Source organism: Acanthochromis polyacanthus, chromosome 3, assembly GCF_021347895.1.
Source record: "Acanthochromis polyacanthus isolate Apoly-LR-REF ecotype Palm Island chromosome 3, KAUST_Apoly_ChrSc, whole genome shotgun sequence".
Taxonomy (NCBI): Eukaryota; Metazoa; Chordata; class Actinopteri; family Pomacentridae; genus Acanthochromis; species Acanthochromis polyacanthus.
The window spans coordinates 30583852-30599460 of record NC_067115.1 but is presented as its reverse complement, the minus strand read 5'-3'; the positions used below and the strand labels follow the sequence as shown (position 1 = coordinate 30599460).

The 15609-nt window shown below is 39.3% G+C and overlaps 1 protein-coding gene across 3 annotated transcripts in view; it reads left to right on the top strand.

Annotated features, from left to right (window-relative positions):
- Positions 1–437: 437 nt before the first annotated feature.
- The window catches only part of gab1 (GRB2-associated binding protein 1), a 70713-nt gene continuing 55541 nt past the window's right edge, over positions 438–15609 (top strand). For 2 of the 3 annotated variants that reach the window (XM_022209886.2, XM_022209883.2), the window contains exons 1-2: positions 438–901; positions 1020–1149. In XM_022209886.2, the coding sequence (XP_022065578.1) occupies positions 1078–1149 (72 nt within the window). In that variant the 5' untranslated portion in view covers positions 438–901; positions 1020–1077. The remainder of the gene's footprint in view (positions 902–1019; positions 1150–15609) is intronic. The other variant, XM_022209888.2, reaches the window with a different exon arrangement.

The window sequence follows — 15609 nt, the reverse complement described above, 5'->3', positions numbered from 1 at the left end:
ATTTTTTGCGGGTACATCTATATTAAATAGATGCATTCAATGTTGCCGTGATTTATGATCATCAGTAACTACAAAACAAATGCTGCATTTCTACAAAAAAAAAGCTTCATTGCTGACAATGTCACATGGGGGAGTGAGCAGTCTTAATGGAGTACTGTACTTTTCTTGTTATTTGGGGGGAAAATATGTAATCTATGACTGATGATGTACTTTGTCTTATAGTTTTTCTTTTTAATTAATTTACGCAACTTACCATATTCAAAGAAATTAAATGTTAATTAAAAAACTGCACTGTACTTCACATAATTTCAATCAGTTTCAGTGTCGCTACTAATAGTGTAGATAACAGTTCCGTACGCCTTTCAAAGTTGTCGAAGCCCCGCGATTTATTCTGAAATCCCATTTCCAGAGCTTCCGGCGCTTCCGTCTTCACGGCCTCTAACTTTACACTGCCATGTTGCAGAGGAGGGTGAGTTTAGGGAAAGACGGAGCCACCCTGTCAATCACAATTAAGGAACCATGGGAGTAAACTGGTAGGGGAAGCTCGGCGAAACCACCGTGTTTACGTTTTTTTTTTAAATTTGCGCACCGACGACAACTATGCACTGGTTCCCTGTGGGACGTTTACCTCCGACCTCGCTTTCCGGTTGGGAATCGCTCCACTTTGACGGGAATTAGCATGAGACGTTACATGTAACAACAAAAACTTAGCGACTTTCAGTTGCCTGTTTTTTTTCTTTTCTTTCTTTTGCCCCCAGAGAAGCTCTAACTTTGAGCAAGAAAAAAAAATACACAATTCACGGTTGATATTTGTTCCAACGGCTCACTTCAGGCTCAGGATACTGTGGTTTGTTTTTGACTCCAACTCGTGGAAATCTGGTCACACAGAGCTGCCTGGTCGGTGAGTCGACTTTCGAAGGAGGGACGGTGTCTGTCGCTCTCTGCAACAACACATTTGAACTTTTTCTATCACCGTCTGAGCTTCGTGATTTTTTTCTTTTTCCCCCCTTTATATTCAGGTAGAAGAAGAAGAAGAAGAAGACACTCCCAGAAGAGAGAGCAAGGAAAGCAGCAGAGATGAGTGGGGGAGAGGTGGTGTGTTCAGGGTGGCTCAGAAAGTCTCCTCCTGAAAAAAAGTTGAGACGTTACGTAAGTGCACTTTATAATCTTTGTTGCGTAGTAATAAAGTCACCTGTCGGGCAGAGCTTTCTCCCTGCATGTGTGTCGGCCTCATCTTGTAGGACATTTGTCATTTTTTTCCTGTTATGTGAACCTGAAAGTACACTTTGCCTTTTTGACCCTTAAGATAAGGGTAACTCAATCAGGAGTTAGCAGGTTGAAGGCCATTGTTGTGCTCAAAGGTGCCTCAGTGGACACATGTTTGTTGTTTTGGAGTAAGTCTCGACACCTCTGAGGCCAATAGCATGCTCCATTGATTTCCTTTGGAAGTAGTGCCTCCATATCTACTTCTCCCAGTGTCAGAGGTGATTGACTGTCATGCCAGGGGTTGAATGGTTTACAAAACAACCACCTGGATATAAGTGTTTACACATTTTTTTGAGATATATTGTTTATTTAAAATCGTACACCACCATTACAAAAAATTTGGGGTCACTTAGAAATGTCCTTGTTTTTGAAAGAAAATTAATGAAAATGGTATTAAATGAATCAGAAATCCAATCTAAACATTGTTAATGTGGTAAATGACTATTCTAGCTGGAAACAGCTGATTTTTAATGGAATACCTCCATAGGGGTACAGAGGAACATTTCCAGCAACCATCACTCCTGTGTTCTAATGCTACATTGTGTTAGCTAATGCTGTTGAAAGGCTATGTTTAGTTATGTAAACACATGAATAAAAGTGTGAGTTTTCATGGAAAATGGGAAATTGTCTGAGTGACCCCAGACTTTTGAACGGTATTAACGTTATTATTTTTTTGTGAAGACACTTGGTTGATGTTTCACACAAGCAGTTTAACAGCCAGCGAATAGCTTCAGATGAACATGTTAGCTCCTTGATACTTGAATGACAAGGGTGAGGTTTTTAAAAGGCCTGCTCACATTCATACCACAATAGTGTCTGATTTGATGAGAAGGAACTCAAAATCCCAGTTGATAACCTAATTATGGGCATTTTCTTTGGGTAGCATACTCCTTTATGAGTGGTAATCACTTGACAGCTTCATTACACAGACCAGTGATGACACTTTCACCATTAACCATTTACCATTAGTCTCACTTTCAGTGTAATGTACACATGATGTGAATACATTTCCAGATCATCTCAGTAAAAAGCGACTGTAATGACCCAAAGTTGTTGTTTCTCAGCAGAGAAAACTGCAAACTGGTGGGCTTCTTAAGTGGAGATGGTAGCTGGCTTCCTTTTTAAGCTCATTTCTAGGCACAGTAGTATGTTTTGAGGACGCTGCTGCTCGCTAATTTTTGTTGTTTACAGACACTAAACAAGAAAAGCACACGGAGAGCGCAGTATTCTGCTGAGGCTGCTCAGTTGTATCATTTCAGACAGATGAGTCCCGATCAGTCTGCAGCGGTGGATTTGTAGTAGGATTGGAATCATGTGATCATCAGCAGGCAGCTGATGTAGTGTTCACTTGTAGTCATAGTTAAAATGATGCTGTGCTTCTGTCTTGCAGTGATATAGAAATCTTTAACAAATCCATGTATCCAGACTATAAGCTGCATCACTGTCAAAATCTAATCACTCGGTCCTTGTGTCATTTCTGACCTTCCCTGAAACTTTCATGCAAATCCATTAGTTCGTTTTTTAGTAATGTTGCTAACAGACAAGCCAATGGCAGTCGTCTGTGGCGGAGTAACAATCTCTGTCCAGACAAGGACAGAAATAATCTCCATCCATTGGAGCCTCGTCTACCAGCATTGATGTTATCTTTTCAGGAAAAGGGTCGTGTGACAGGGATGTGATCAGTCAAGAAAAGGACATGTATTACCTGTTAATTCCCAAATAACCAGCAAACATGGATGGCTCTGTCATTATTTCCAAAACTCTTAATTTCTTCCCTATGGACTAAAATGAAAATGGGGTCAGCAACGTTTCCAGAAGTCCAAGCATTGGTCCTAAAACACTGGAGTATTGTGAACAGTAGGCGTGAAGTTAGCAGAAATGGCGCACTTCAAAACCAAAATGTGTGTGTGTGGATGAAGTCTAACTTTTTAGGGCAAGATATTTTTATATGTTTTGTATAATGGACTCAGGAAACTTTTTTTCTAAGAAATCTGCAGCTATGTTCTGTGTCGCTATCGTACCATTTAGCCATATAAATACTTATCAATTATGTCTTGTGCTTTTGTGTATTTTAAATTGTCCTTTAGCTGCATAGCCATTGATTGAATCTATAAATCCTGCTGAACACAGGTGGGTGGGAGTTTGGGTCCAGTTTCCTCCTCCCTCTGAAAGATCACAGAGTCGGTCACATGAGGCTGCGTTATTGCTGACTAATCGGTCAAATGTTACCAATCTGGTAATCCACCTCCAGCTGCTTGCGCTGATGCCCAAAAATAAAAAGAGAAGTTGATTTTTGTTTAAAATAGAAACCTTCTGACTGGAAGTGATCCATGGAAGTTGTAGGTGGGTGGATGAGGATTAGTAGAAAAACTTTAAGGCTGGGCCTTGGGATTGTTGTAGTGTTGAAATAATCTGTAGTTTTTGTTGTTGTTGGATGAATTTGTTTTCCTAGTTTTCATTAAAAAGGGCATTGTGAAAAGGAAATAGTAGTTATACTTATTTTAACTTTACTTCCTTGGATGACACAGCATGTTGTGTAATTAGCACAGTTGTCAGCATGCATCGTAGCGGTCCTGCTAATAGCACACAGCTAAAGTCCATCCATTCATTATCTATATACCACTTAATCCTCAATAAGATCGCTTGGGGGCTGGAGTCTATACCAGCTGATTTAGGGTGAAGGCAGGGGACACCTGGATAGGTCACCAGTCTGTCACAGGGCTACACATAGAGACAAACGATCACACTCACATTCACACTTACGGACAATTTAGAACCACCTATTAACCTCAGCATGTACACAGGGAGAACATGCAAACTCCATACAGAAAGATCCCAGGAAGCGAACCGGGGATCCTCTAGCTGCAAGACGAAAGTCATTTATGCTACAATGATAACAGTAGTTTAAGTTATGCTGAAGTGTGGATGTTGTTACCTGCTATGTATACCTACAGATTTAATTGTCCAAATTGGTGTCCACAATCCATTTCAAATTGAAATTGCAATCTGAACCCGCCAGAGCATCCAGTCTGGCCCACAGGACGACATTGCAAAGTGTAGAAATTACAGAGAAGACATTAACTGCAAAATGTAAATATGTGAAACTACGTGAGTTCTAGATACAGATGTACTAAGTTGTAACGTGTAAATGATAAAAATGAGGCGTAATGTTGAAAATTCACTTATTTTTCTTAAGAAATTTCAGTTTGTTCATAATGTTTTGTGAAAAGATAATAATAATTCTTCAAATGTGAACACTTTCAGAATGTACTTTTTTGCACTAAAACAAAGGGGAAAATTTGGAGTTGTCTATTTTATTTCTAGGTTGTTATGCTCTGATTTTACTGGTCACTTGAGATCAAATTGAGCTGAGTGTGGCCCTTGAACTAAAACGACTTTGCCACCACTGTTTTCGTATATATTACACACGTGGACAAAATTGTTGGTACCCCTCAGTTAATGAAGGAAAAACCCACAATTCTCACTGAAATCACTTGAAACTCACAAAAGTAACAATAAATAAAAATTTATTGAAAATTAAATAATCAAAAACAGCCATTACTTTTGAATTGTTGATTAACATAATTATTTAAAAAAACAAACTAATGAAACAGGCCTGGACAAAAATGATGGTACCTCTATAAAAGATTGAAAACTATTTGACCAGAGTGACATGATTAACTCAGGTGTGTCATTTAATTGACATCACAGGTGTTTCCAAACTCATAATCAGTCAGTCTGCCTATTTAAAGGGAGACAAGTAGTCACCCTGCTGTTTGGTGAAAAGGTATGTACCACACTGAACATGGACAACAGAAAGCGAAGGAGAGAATTGTCCCAGGACATCCGAAAAAAAATGATAGACAAACATCTTGAAGGTAAAGGCTATAAGACCATCTCTAAACAGCTTGAAGTTCCTGTGACAACAGTGGCTCATATTATTCAGAAGTTCAAGACCCACGGGACAGTAGCCAACCTCCCTGGACGTGGCCGCAAGAGGAAAATTGATGACAAATTGAAGAGACGGATCGTTCGAATTGTATCCAAAGAGCCCAGAGCAACCTCCAAAGAAATTAAAGGTGAACTCCAAGGCCAAGGTACATCAGTGTCAGATCGCACCATTCGTCGTTGTTTGAGCCAAAGTGGACTTCATGGGAGACGACCAAGGAGGACACCACTGCTGAAAAAAACTCATAAAAAAGCCAGACTGGAATTTGCAAAAATGCATGTTGACAAGCCACAAAGCTTCTGGGAGAATGTCCTTTGGACAGATGAGACCAAACTGGAGCTTTTTGGTAAGGCACATCAACTCTATGTTCATAGACTCAAAAACCAAGCATACGAAGAAAAGAACACTGTCCCTACGGTGAAACATGGAGGAGGCTCAGTAATGTTTTGGGGCTGCTTTGCTGCATCTGGCACAGGGTGTCTTGAAAGTGTGCAAGGTACGATGAAATCTGAAGACTATCAAGGCATTCTGGAGAGAAATGTGCTGCCTAGTGTCAGAAAGCTTGGTCTCAGTCGCAGGTCATGGGTCTTCCAACAGGACAACGATCCAAAACACACAGCCAAAAACACCCAAGAATGGCTGAGATATGAGCCCAGATCTGAATCCCATTGAACATATGTGGAAGGAGCTGAAACATGCCATTTGGAGAAGACACCCATCAAACCTGAGACAACTGGAGCTGTTTGCTCATGAGGAGTGGGCCAAAATACCTGTTGACAGCTGCAGAACGCTCATTGACAAATACAGAAATCGTTTAATTGCAGTGATTGCCTCAAAAGGTTGTGCAACAAAATATTAAGTTATGGGTACCATCATTTTTGTCCAGCCCTATTTCATTAGTTTGTTTTTTTAAATAATTATGTTAATCAACAATTCAAAAGTGATGGCTGATTTTGATTATTTAATTTTCAATAAATTTTTATTTATTGTTACTTTTGTGAGTTTCAAGTGATTTCAGTGAGAATTGTGGGTTTTTCCTTCTTTAACTGAGGGGTACCAACAATTTTGTCCACGTGTGTATGTGTGGCTATTGCATAGTGAGACTGATGCTGTAGTTCAGTTTTGTTTAATATAAGGAGATTGAAACTTTCAGTCATTGCTTATTTTTGCCCATTGGTGAGTATGTAGTATGTGGTTCGACTGACCTAAGACCAAAACCATTATTTAAAGACCAGACCTTGTAGGCTTTGCAGCATAATGGGTTGGTGAACTCTTGTGTCAGTGGTGTTATGGATTCCTGGCATCCAAAAGAGTTACGAATATCTGTCCAAGAAAGGGCAAGTGTTTCCCCAAAAAAGTTCAGCCCTAATGTGAAGTCAGGTTTAATTGTGTGAGTGTTGTGTTTGGTCGTAATCATATGATGTGGTCTTCTTGAATATTTTAGAATGGCTTGTGACTTTAACTCTGAACGTTATGCATCAGAAGCTCTTGTGGTTCTGTCAGATGATGTTATCATTATTTCACAGTTTTGTCGATTAAATCAGTAGCTCACAGCAATGCTACTTGAGACCAAAACCACATTAGTTTTCCATCCTACAAGTTTAACTGCATTAATCCGGTGTCACATAGAGTTTTGTGCAAATTAGAGGCTGAAGCATGACGACAAAATAAATACAAATCCTTCAGCTTTGTCTTTCTCATGTAGGAGAATGTAGAGATCCTAAGCTTCTGTTATACAATGACTCTGTCACTGTTTGTTCTTTCGCCACCAATAGAGTGAATTTTAGAGAAATGTTGTACAAGTTAAAGCAAAACTAAATTCACTATTTGCTAGCAAAGAGAGGACGGATTTAATTCAGTCAAATTACCAGATGTTACAATATTTCCATTGCTGGTTCTTTGTTTCAACTAGTTGCTCCACTTTCCTTTTAAAAAAAAAAAACGCAAAGAACATTTTGTTAGTAATGTTGAACACAACTGATTTATTGTACACCTCTAAAATTATTTGCTAACATAGCCAGCCACATTAACAGTGTTGTATCTAACATGTTGTTTTATGTTCTGTAAAAGGGAGAGCATTTTTTGATGTAATCATGCCATTGTGGTCTGGTTTCCTACCAAACACTTTTTCTCAATTAAACATTTTAGGTTTTTAAAATAATAATTTGGTTTTAGACTAAAGGGGGTCCTTGACTTGTGTCGGAGTTCTGTTCCTCCAGCCCGACATAAGTTGTTTTCCGCCCTAAGTCGGACCTCCATCAAAAGACTGACTTATGCTTGGAGCAATAATGAAGGGCAAAAAGTTGGTGAGTGTAGCACAATCCAAAGGGGAGTACAACCGGCGAATGTAAACAAATTTGTCTTATAGCGCTGCGTGACGATGTATTCGTCCGCTTCGCTCGCTGACTAGTTCCATGTAACCAGTTCCAACGTAATGTCGAAATGCTGTAGGTCAAGAACATGGTAAACCGAGGACCCCCTGTAACTTGAAATATTGTTAATCTTGGAAAAAGGATGCCTCAAGTCAGGCCTAAAAATAAATGTATGACATGGTGTAGATACTAATTTAACTGCTTTTCTTTCAAAAAATAAGGACATTTCTAAGTGACCCCACACTTTTGAACAGTTGTGTATATATATATATATATATACACACACACACACCATGCACATATATATATGTAGCATAAGCTGTGCTTTCTGATTGTAGATGTTCATGAGAGCAGAAGAGAGTGCTCTGTTTTCTGTGTTTAGAAGCTGACGTCAAATAGCTTTGTGTTTGTAGATTATGCTCCATATCCAGATCAGTTTACACACTTGTGAGTGGATGTAAAAAAAACTTTGGACTTACGTGATATGACGACATGCAGCGATTACAACATTTTACACTTAATTTTCAACAATTAAGTAAGCGGTGCTGATTCAAAGTCATCATTCGCTAAAGAGAAATGATCGTCAACTCGAGCACTGCACGGCAAACGGAATCATTTCAGACAAGGAAAACCTGTATTTGTGAAATAAGCAACACTTTGGAAAAAACATTTTGATACAAAGATAATAACTTTTGGTTTTGTTTTCTTATTCCTGGGAATTGCATTACTATGCAAGAGGGCCACCATGGCACGTGAAAGCTGTCAAAGACAACGACACAGATATGATGTTAGGAGGAAGATGCAATGGTTTGAGGCAGAGACCATTTTTCAATATTGACGCGTTTAGGTTCTGTGTTGTTGTTATACATTGGTGTTTGCTGATGTAATATTGCTTGTATTCTAAGAATATATCTTGACGTTCAAATAAACATCCTAAATATTGAGACACCACGGTTTGTGGGTGCACAAAGAAGTACAGTAAACAAAAATTGCACACCTCCTCATCCTAGCGGAAACACTATATTTACTGAAACAAGCTGTGGAACCTCAGAATAGGATAGGAGAACAGGACAGCAGCCTTAGCATCGAAATGGAAAGCTGTATTTTTTTTTAAAACATTTGTTTAGATACAAACAGCCCTAGAAATGATTTTTGTTTTGTTCTTCCTTCTTTCCAATTTAATCAGGTAATTTGTTTTTTTGTGTCTGAAATAACTTGGTTAGTATTTAATAAATACAAAATAGGCAATGCATTTGGTGCAGCCTTGGGGTTGGATTAATTTTTGCAGACAGCATTGGATGAGAAAGAGCCAACACTTCACGTCCATTAATGGCTCATTCACGGACAGCATGAAGGTACCCAACCACAATTGCTTTTGTAGGTATTTTCCCAGCTGGAGTTTGTCATAACTATATCCTCTGTGGTTTTCCATTTCATTGACACTGCATTTTCCATCTGGTTCTTCTTTTTCTTTTTCATTTCTCTAAACTTTCAGTCTGTATATTTCTGTCGAGGTCCTCTAGTAAAACCGTCTTCAAACTGCTTGAAAAGTCACATCTTCAGGACTTCTGCAGTGTGTTATCACAGGGACCTGAAGAGATGCAAGGATGGAGGTGTTTTCAGCACCACTTTGTTAAAAGACAACACGCATTCGACAGCATATTGCCTCTTCATGTCATGAGATAAGAAGGGATAATATGCCATTTATCCTTCAAAATTTTGGGGTCACTGAGAAATGTCTTTATTTTTGAAAGCATTTTTTTTTCAATGAAGAAAGCATTAATTGAATTCCAGTCTAGACATTGTTAATGTGGTAAATGACTATTGTAGCTGGAAACAGCTGATTTTTAATGGAATATCTCCATAGAGGTACAGAGGAACATTTCCAGCAACCATCACTCCTGTGTTCTAATGCTACATTATGTTAGCTAATGGTGACGAAAGGCTCACTGATGATTAGAAAACCCTTGTGCAGTTATGTTAGCACATGAATAAAAGTGTGGGTTTTCATGGAACACATGAAATTGCCTGGGTGACCAAAAACTTTTGAATGGTAGTGTAGATAAAAATTGTAAGGCGAAGGACAGTTTAAACTAGTCATGACTATGTTTAGATAGATTAATATGTATTTATGAAAATTTCCTGCTTGATTAAAAAGACTTTGGTGCTATTGTTTACATTACAATAATATGTTGAAGACCTGGTTAACAACTACACATTTTCTGATGCAGATGTTCTAGTTGGTTGCTTCGGAACACTGCAGCCCTCAGCCATTATTTGATCACGTGCTTCAAAATTGTCCTACATTTAATCTCTATATTCATTCATCATGCAAAGGAATGCCACGTGATAAATGTAAAAGTCTTATTAGGAAGCCAAATCGATAACTATGTAAAATTAGGGATTCATTTTTATTTGATTATATTGTCTAGCCCTATTTTCCTCAGTTCTTTCCTTCTGCTGCACATTGCTACACAGACCATTGTAATCCTTGCAGTTCATTGGCATGTACCCACTGGAAACAGATTAGGATTTTGCTCTACGCTTTGTCCAGCCCTTAAAAGGGCCTCAGTGCTGGAGCACAAGGCTACAGGGTAGACCGGATGAAGGAAAATATTGAACCCTGAAGGTCCCCCTCTGATGGCTGTAAAGGGAGACTGAGGACATGCTCCATACTGGTCTCGAGGCCTCTCAGCTGGGAGAAAATGCATTTGCAGCATACACCACAGTCTCCATTAGCCATTCCTTCTGTCTGTATCTGACTCGAAACGGTTGTCATTTACAGACTGCTGAAGAGAAATATGTACAACAAATGTGACAGCACGGTCAAATGAAAACAAAGGCACAGCTCTTCGATTAAGCAGAGAATTCATTAAATCTGCTTAGCAAGTGGAACAGAGAACAAACACTCACTTTCTGTTAAGGGCCCCCCCCCAACCCCACCCCACATACTTGACGAAACAAACAAACAAGCAACTCGACCAGGATGCAACAGAGGGGTGCTTGTGCAGCTTTAGCTTCTTAGGCTAACAAAGAGAAATTACTGGACCTTGTCCTCACCATCATAGGAGCACAGCACTCCATTTCAAGTAAGCAGGCTACTGTTGTGTGATCAGCCACAGCTTGAAAATGGATTGCATATGCCATTAATTATTTAATGTCCATTACAAACAAATATCCATTAAATATTAATATCTGGGCTACTACAATAGTTATCCTTACCGGCCCACTTTTATCCCCGACACAGACTGTTGTCAGTGTGTTATACATAGGCATATTAGTTTCATCACGGTAACCATGGTGCTTCAAATGTTACGCTGTAGGAATACAACAGATACCGCAGTCAAAATCATCATCTTTGCAACTGTTGATCGTCAAAGTAATCATTATAACATCAGGGTTGGCTGTGTGAGATTTAACACACGTTTTTTTTTTCTAAGTTGGAATCTTTTGTGTCCAGAACTGGTGTTTATGTCTTTTTTGCAAAACACAATAGAGGTAAACATGACTGTGGCCCATCTCCATTTTCTTCTGGATATTTATAGAGAGTAGTAAGCCTGAAGTCACTGCCTCACAAAGAAAAACACAGCCATGAAAACAAAACATTCAGTCAGAACAGAGCCATCTGAACGGTAGCAGCACAGAACATTTTTGTGGCTAATTGTGAATTTTTCATCAGTCTTTTGCTGAACTACAAATGTAATAATATAGGCGTGTGTATTGAACCATGTCGGCTTTTTACACTGCTTGCTCATTATGTACAGTTGCAAGAAAAGTATGTAAAACTTTTGGAATTCCATGGTTTTCTGCACTAATTTGTCATAAAAAAGTGACTTGATCTTCATCTAAGTCAGGAGTATTGATAAATATAATGTGTCTAAAATAATAACACTAAAGAAATTCTAATCTTTCACATTATTCTGAATTTTTTTTGATACATTTGGGGATTCATGTTCCCCTCAAAGCAGGCCCAAATCATGATGTTTCCTCCACCATACTTTATGGTTGGGATCTTTTCATGCAGTGCCTTTTTATGCCAGCTGTAGTGCCAAGTTCTTTCCAAATAGTTCAATCTTTGTTTCATCAGTCCACAAAACATTTTGCCAATGATTCAGGTGTGCAGCAATGTTCTTTTTAGTAAGCAGTGGCTTCCTTCGTGGTGTCCCGCTATAGACATCCTGCTTGTTCAATGGTTTACATACTGTAGACTCATGAACACAGATGTTAGCCAGTTCAGATCTTTGGCTGCCACTCAGGGTTGTTTCTCTACCTCATTGACGAGTCTTTGTTGTGCTCTTGGGGTCATTTGAACCCACTTCTCAGTCGAGTATCCGCAGTCCCAAGGTGCTTCCATTTGTAGAACATTTGCCTAACTGTAGACTGGTGAATTTCTAGTCTTTGAAGTCACTTTGTAATCCTTTCCAGCTTTATGTAAATCAGCAGTTCTTGATCATAGGTCTAGTCCTCGCCTCCAAACTGATTTTCTTAACAAGACTTCGGGTATGATGACACCTGACTCCAATTAGCTTTTTTTGAGGTCATTAACTCAAGGGTTCACATACTTTTTCCACTGGCACCATGAGGTTTTTATGGCTGTTCTCCGTAAAGACATGAAAGATCAGAATTTCTTTTGCGTTATTAATTTAAGGTACATTATATTTGTCAGTACCCTTGACTTAGATGAAGATCAGATCACATTTTATGACAAATCAATGCAGAAAACCAACCTTTTCGTGCCATTGTATGCTGTCCATCAGCGCTTCCTGTGTCAGAGTTTTGAAAGTTTGGAAAACCGACAGTGCACACACTGGTCTTTCTTTACTGATGCATGTTAAGCTCTGCATAACAATTAGATCTATTTCTGATATTGCATTGTCTGTCTCAAGTCAGAACAGCAGCATTTTGTGCTGTTTCTATTTGATCTTGACATAGTACGGCTCTCATCTCTTCTATGTGGGCATTTGCAAATAGTATCAGGTATCATCAGAACACACCTGATCCTTTGAAAGCAACAAAAGTGTACCTGAACTAAGCTCAAGTCAGTTGTGCTAACTTTCCCTCATGTATGCCGCTTTTTTCTCAGCAAATCATGTCTTGTTATGTAAACTAGACACTTGCAAGCATAACCTTCCAATCAGATTCTTGAACAATGCAATTTGCTTTTCAAAGTGTGTTTTACAAAATATACTGCAGTTATATTATTGGTCGAAAATGCAATTTTTTACAAGATAAAAAGAGCTGTTTCAGTACAAGGGAATGAACTGATGTGCTGTTTGAAGTCTGTGTTTAGGTGCTGTTTTACCCATAGGTGGCGCTGTCTGCAGATAATGCATATTTCAGTCCAAAATGTATGTTATTGTGATACTTGCATTCTGCTATTTTTTCTTTAAACTGTTACCTCAGTGGAGCATGGACGTTGTTGATAAAATTGGTAGGTTAAGGCTAACATGGAGCTTTTTGTAAACAAACGTCTCTCCCTTTGCCTGGTGCAGCTGTTTACTGTCCTTTGTGCCAAGTCCACAAAGCAGCTCATGGAGGGACTGTCAAGAAGTGGTTCTCATGCACAGTTGGTTTTCCTGTTTGATTCTTGGAACTGGATTCTGACTTTGGATTTCTGTGGAGTACAGTTCAGTTGTAAAATGATTTGTTTGTGCTATTTGTCACCATGCCAAGTTGAGTAGTTTAAAGTGCAGCTATTATTAAATGCAGATGACGGAACCCTTAGAACTATGATGCAAGACTAATCGCACTCATCGTCATGTTGTTGCAGTTTGTGTGATTGATCAGGACAGTTCTCACACATACGGCGACGTGACCTAGATTTAAAGAAGGTGTCTTCTCAGATCAAAAGTCTCATACTTGGTTTACATTGATTCAAGTTTCAGCTTGTCAGCTTATGACACCAGGCAGTAACAGTACATGTCATAGGGCTGCTTTCTATTTCCAGAGTGTAGTTGTAGTCTGGTGTGGACATTGAACAGGACTAGGAGGAGAACACAGATGGCCAAAATGGTTTACATTGAACAGACAAAAAGGCTGTAGGGGTCCCTGTTCCCACCAGATTGGTGTTCATGTTGTTTTCTTAGGGAGTGTGGGGAAGCAAAAACAGTAGTTGGGCCAAATTTATGATTATGTGCATTCCCTGCATTCTTACCAAAGCAAGGGAAACGTCTTCAGGACTAATGGTAAAGGGCTATAAATATGTATGCAGGGAAGTACAGGCTGAAATACACCACAATGGCAATCAATAACGTTGTCATCATTGTTGAGGGGAGCGAAGAGAAGGCAATCAGGATGAAAAAGGATTGAGTGCTTCTCAAAGCGGCACCATTAGGCAGCCTCCAGTGAGAGCAGCTCTCTGTTCTCTCCCTCTTTCTTTCTGTTCCCAGTACTTCTTGGCAGGCTCGGACGGCAGGAATGTGAGGTTGCTCCTCTTTGCTGGTGTGCTGGGGTGTGAGTGCCTGGTCCCTCGCTGCTGCTGGCCGTTCAGCTCAGGCTAGGATGGGCTGGACTGCACTGCACTGTTCTGCAATGCAATGCTATGCACTGGCCGACTGTTGTTCCTCCAACACCAAGAGGGAAGAGGAGCCGCTCCCTGGCGCCCCAGAAAGGCATGGCCGCCCCTTCCTGTGTGAGGCGCTGATGGCTACCAGATGGCGGGTGAAGAGAGAGGAGGAGGGGTCCTGTACTCTCTCTTTATTCTTTCTGCCTTTGTGTTATTATTTCTCCGGTTGTGATTTTTCTTGACCTCATTTTGGTCTTTCTTAGCCAATTTTGCTCCAACACCCCGTCATTCTCTTTATGAAGGATACTGAAAAGGAGGCTATATAACATACCCTGCATCTCCAAGAGATGCATTCCCTGAGATGTGAAAGATGCCGCTATGACTCACCTGTGATCTGTGAGTCACTGGACATTTGTATAGTTTGAAAGCCTTTCCCTGACACTATTTTAATGCCTATGTAACATTTTCACATTAAGCTTTGTTACTGTAGGTGCACTCAGTGCTGTAGTTTGCACCTGTTAAGCAGCGGCTGCAGTGTACTTATGGTCACTCAGGAGAGCTGAGTCCCTGCAGTCAATTCATCTAGAAAGTCTGTATCTCACCAACAGGAGGCCCTCTGAGCTGCAGCACCTTCAGCAAAGCCTCTAGATCAGGGGTGTCTAACTCATTTTAGTTCAGGGGTGACATTCAGTCCAATTTGATCTCTGGGCTGGACCAGTAAAATCAGAGCGTAATAACCCATAAATAACCACAACTCCAAATTTTTCCTTTGTTTTAGTGTGAAGTAAAAGAACATTCTGAAAAATATTCACATTTAAGGAATTATCTTTCTATAAAACATCATGAACAAACTGAAATTTGTTAAGAAAAATCAATTCAATTTCAACATCATCATGCCTTAGTTTTTCATTTACACATTACAACTTACAGATCACAGAGTGTGTACAAACGCACAAAACATTTACCGGTAGTAGCAGGTATCTGGAACTAAATGACATAATATTTTACTATAAAAAAAGACAAAGAACAACAAAAACAAGGCAAAGTATTGCACAAAACGATAAAAATGAGAAACAAATGCCAAAAAATGAGACAAACTACACGAAACAAAATGTGAAAGAGACAAAAAGTTACAAAGCGACAAAAAAATGGACAAACGAGACCAAAAAAATGACAAAAGCGTGAAACAAAATGACAAAAACAAAAAAACTGTGAATAAACCAAAACACAAAATGACAAATTTGAGACAAAAAACCACAAGCGAGACAAAAAGGAAACACAATGTGGGAAAAATCTGAGACAAACAATAAAAGCCAGACAAAAAAAAAACAACAAAATAAAGGCAGAATATTACAAAAATGAGACTCCAAATGACAAAAGAACAATGAACAATCTACTATTTTAGTTTATGATCAAAAACCTGCCATGGTTGTCATGGTTGTCATGGCCACTGGCGCATCCTGTTAATTGACTACTTGATTAATTAAACGGTGGTTTTAGAAATACGTTTAGCTTCA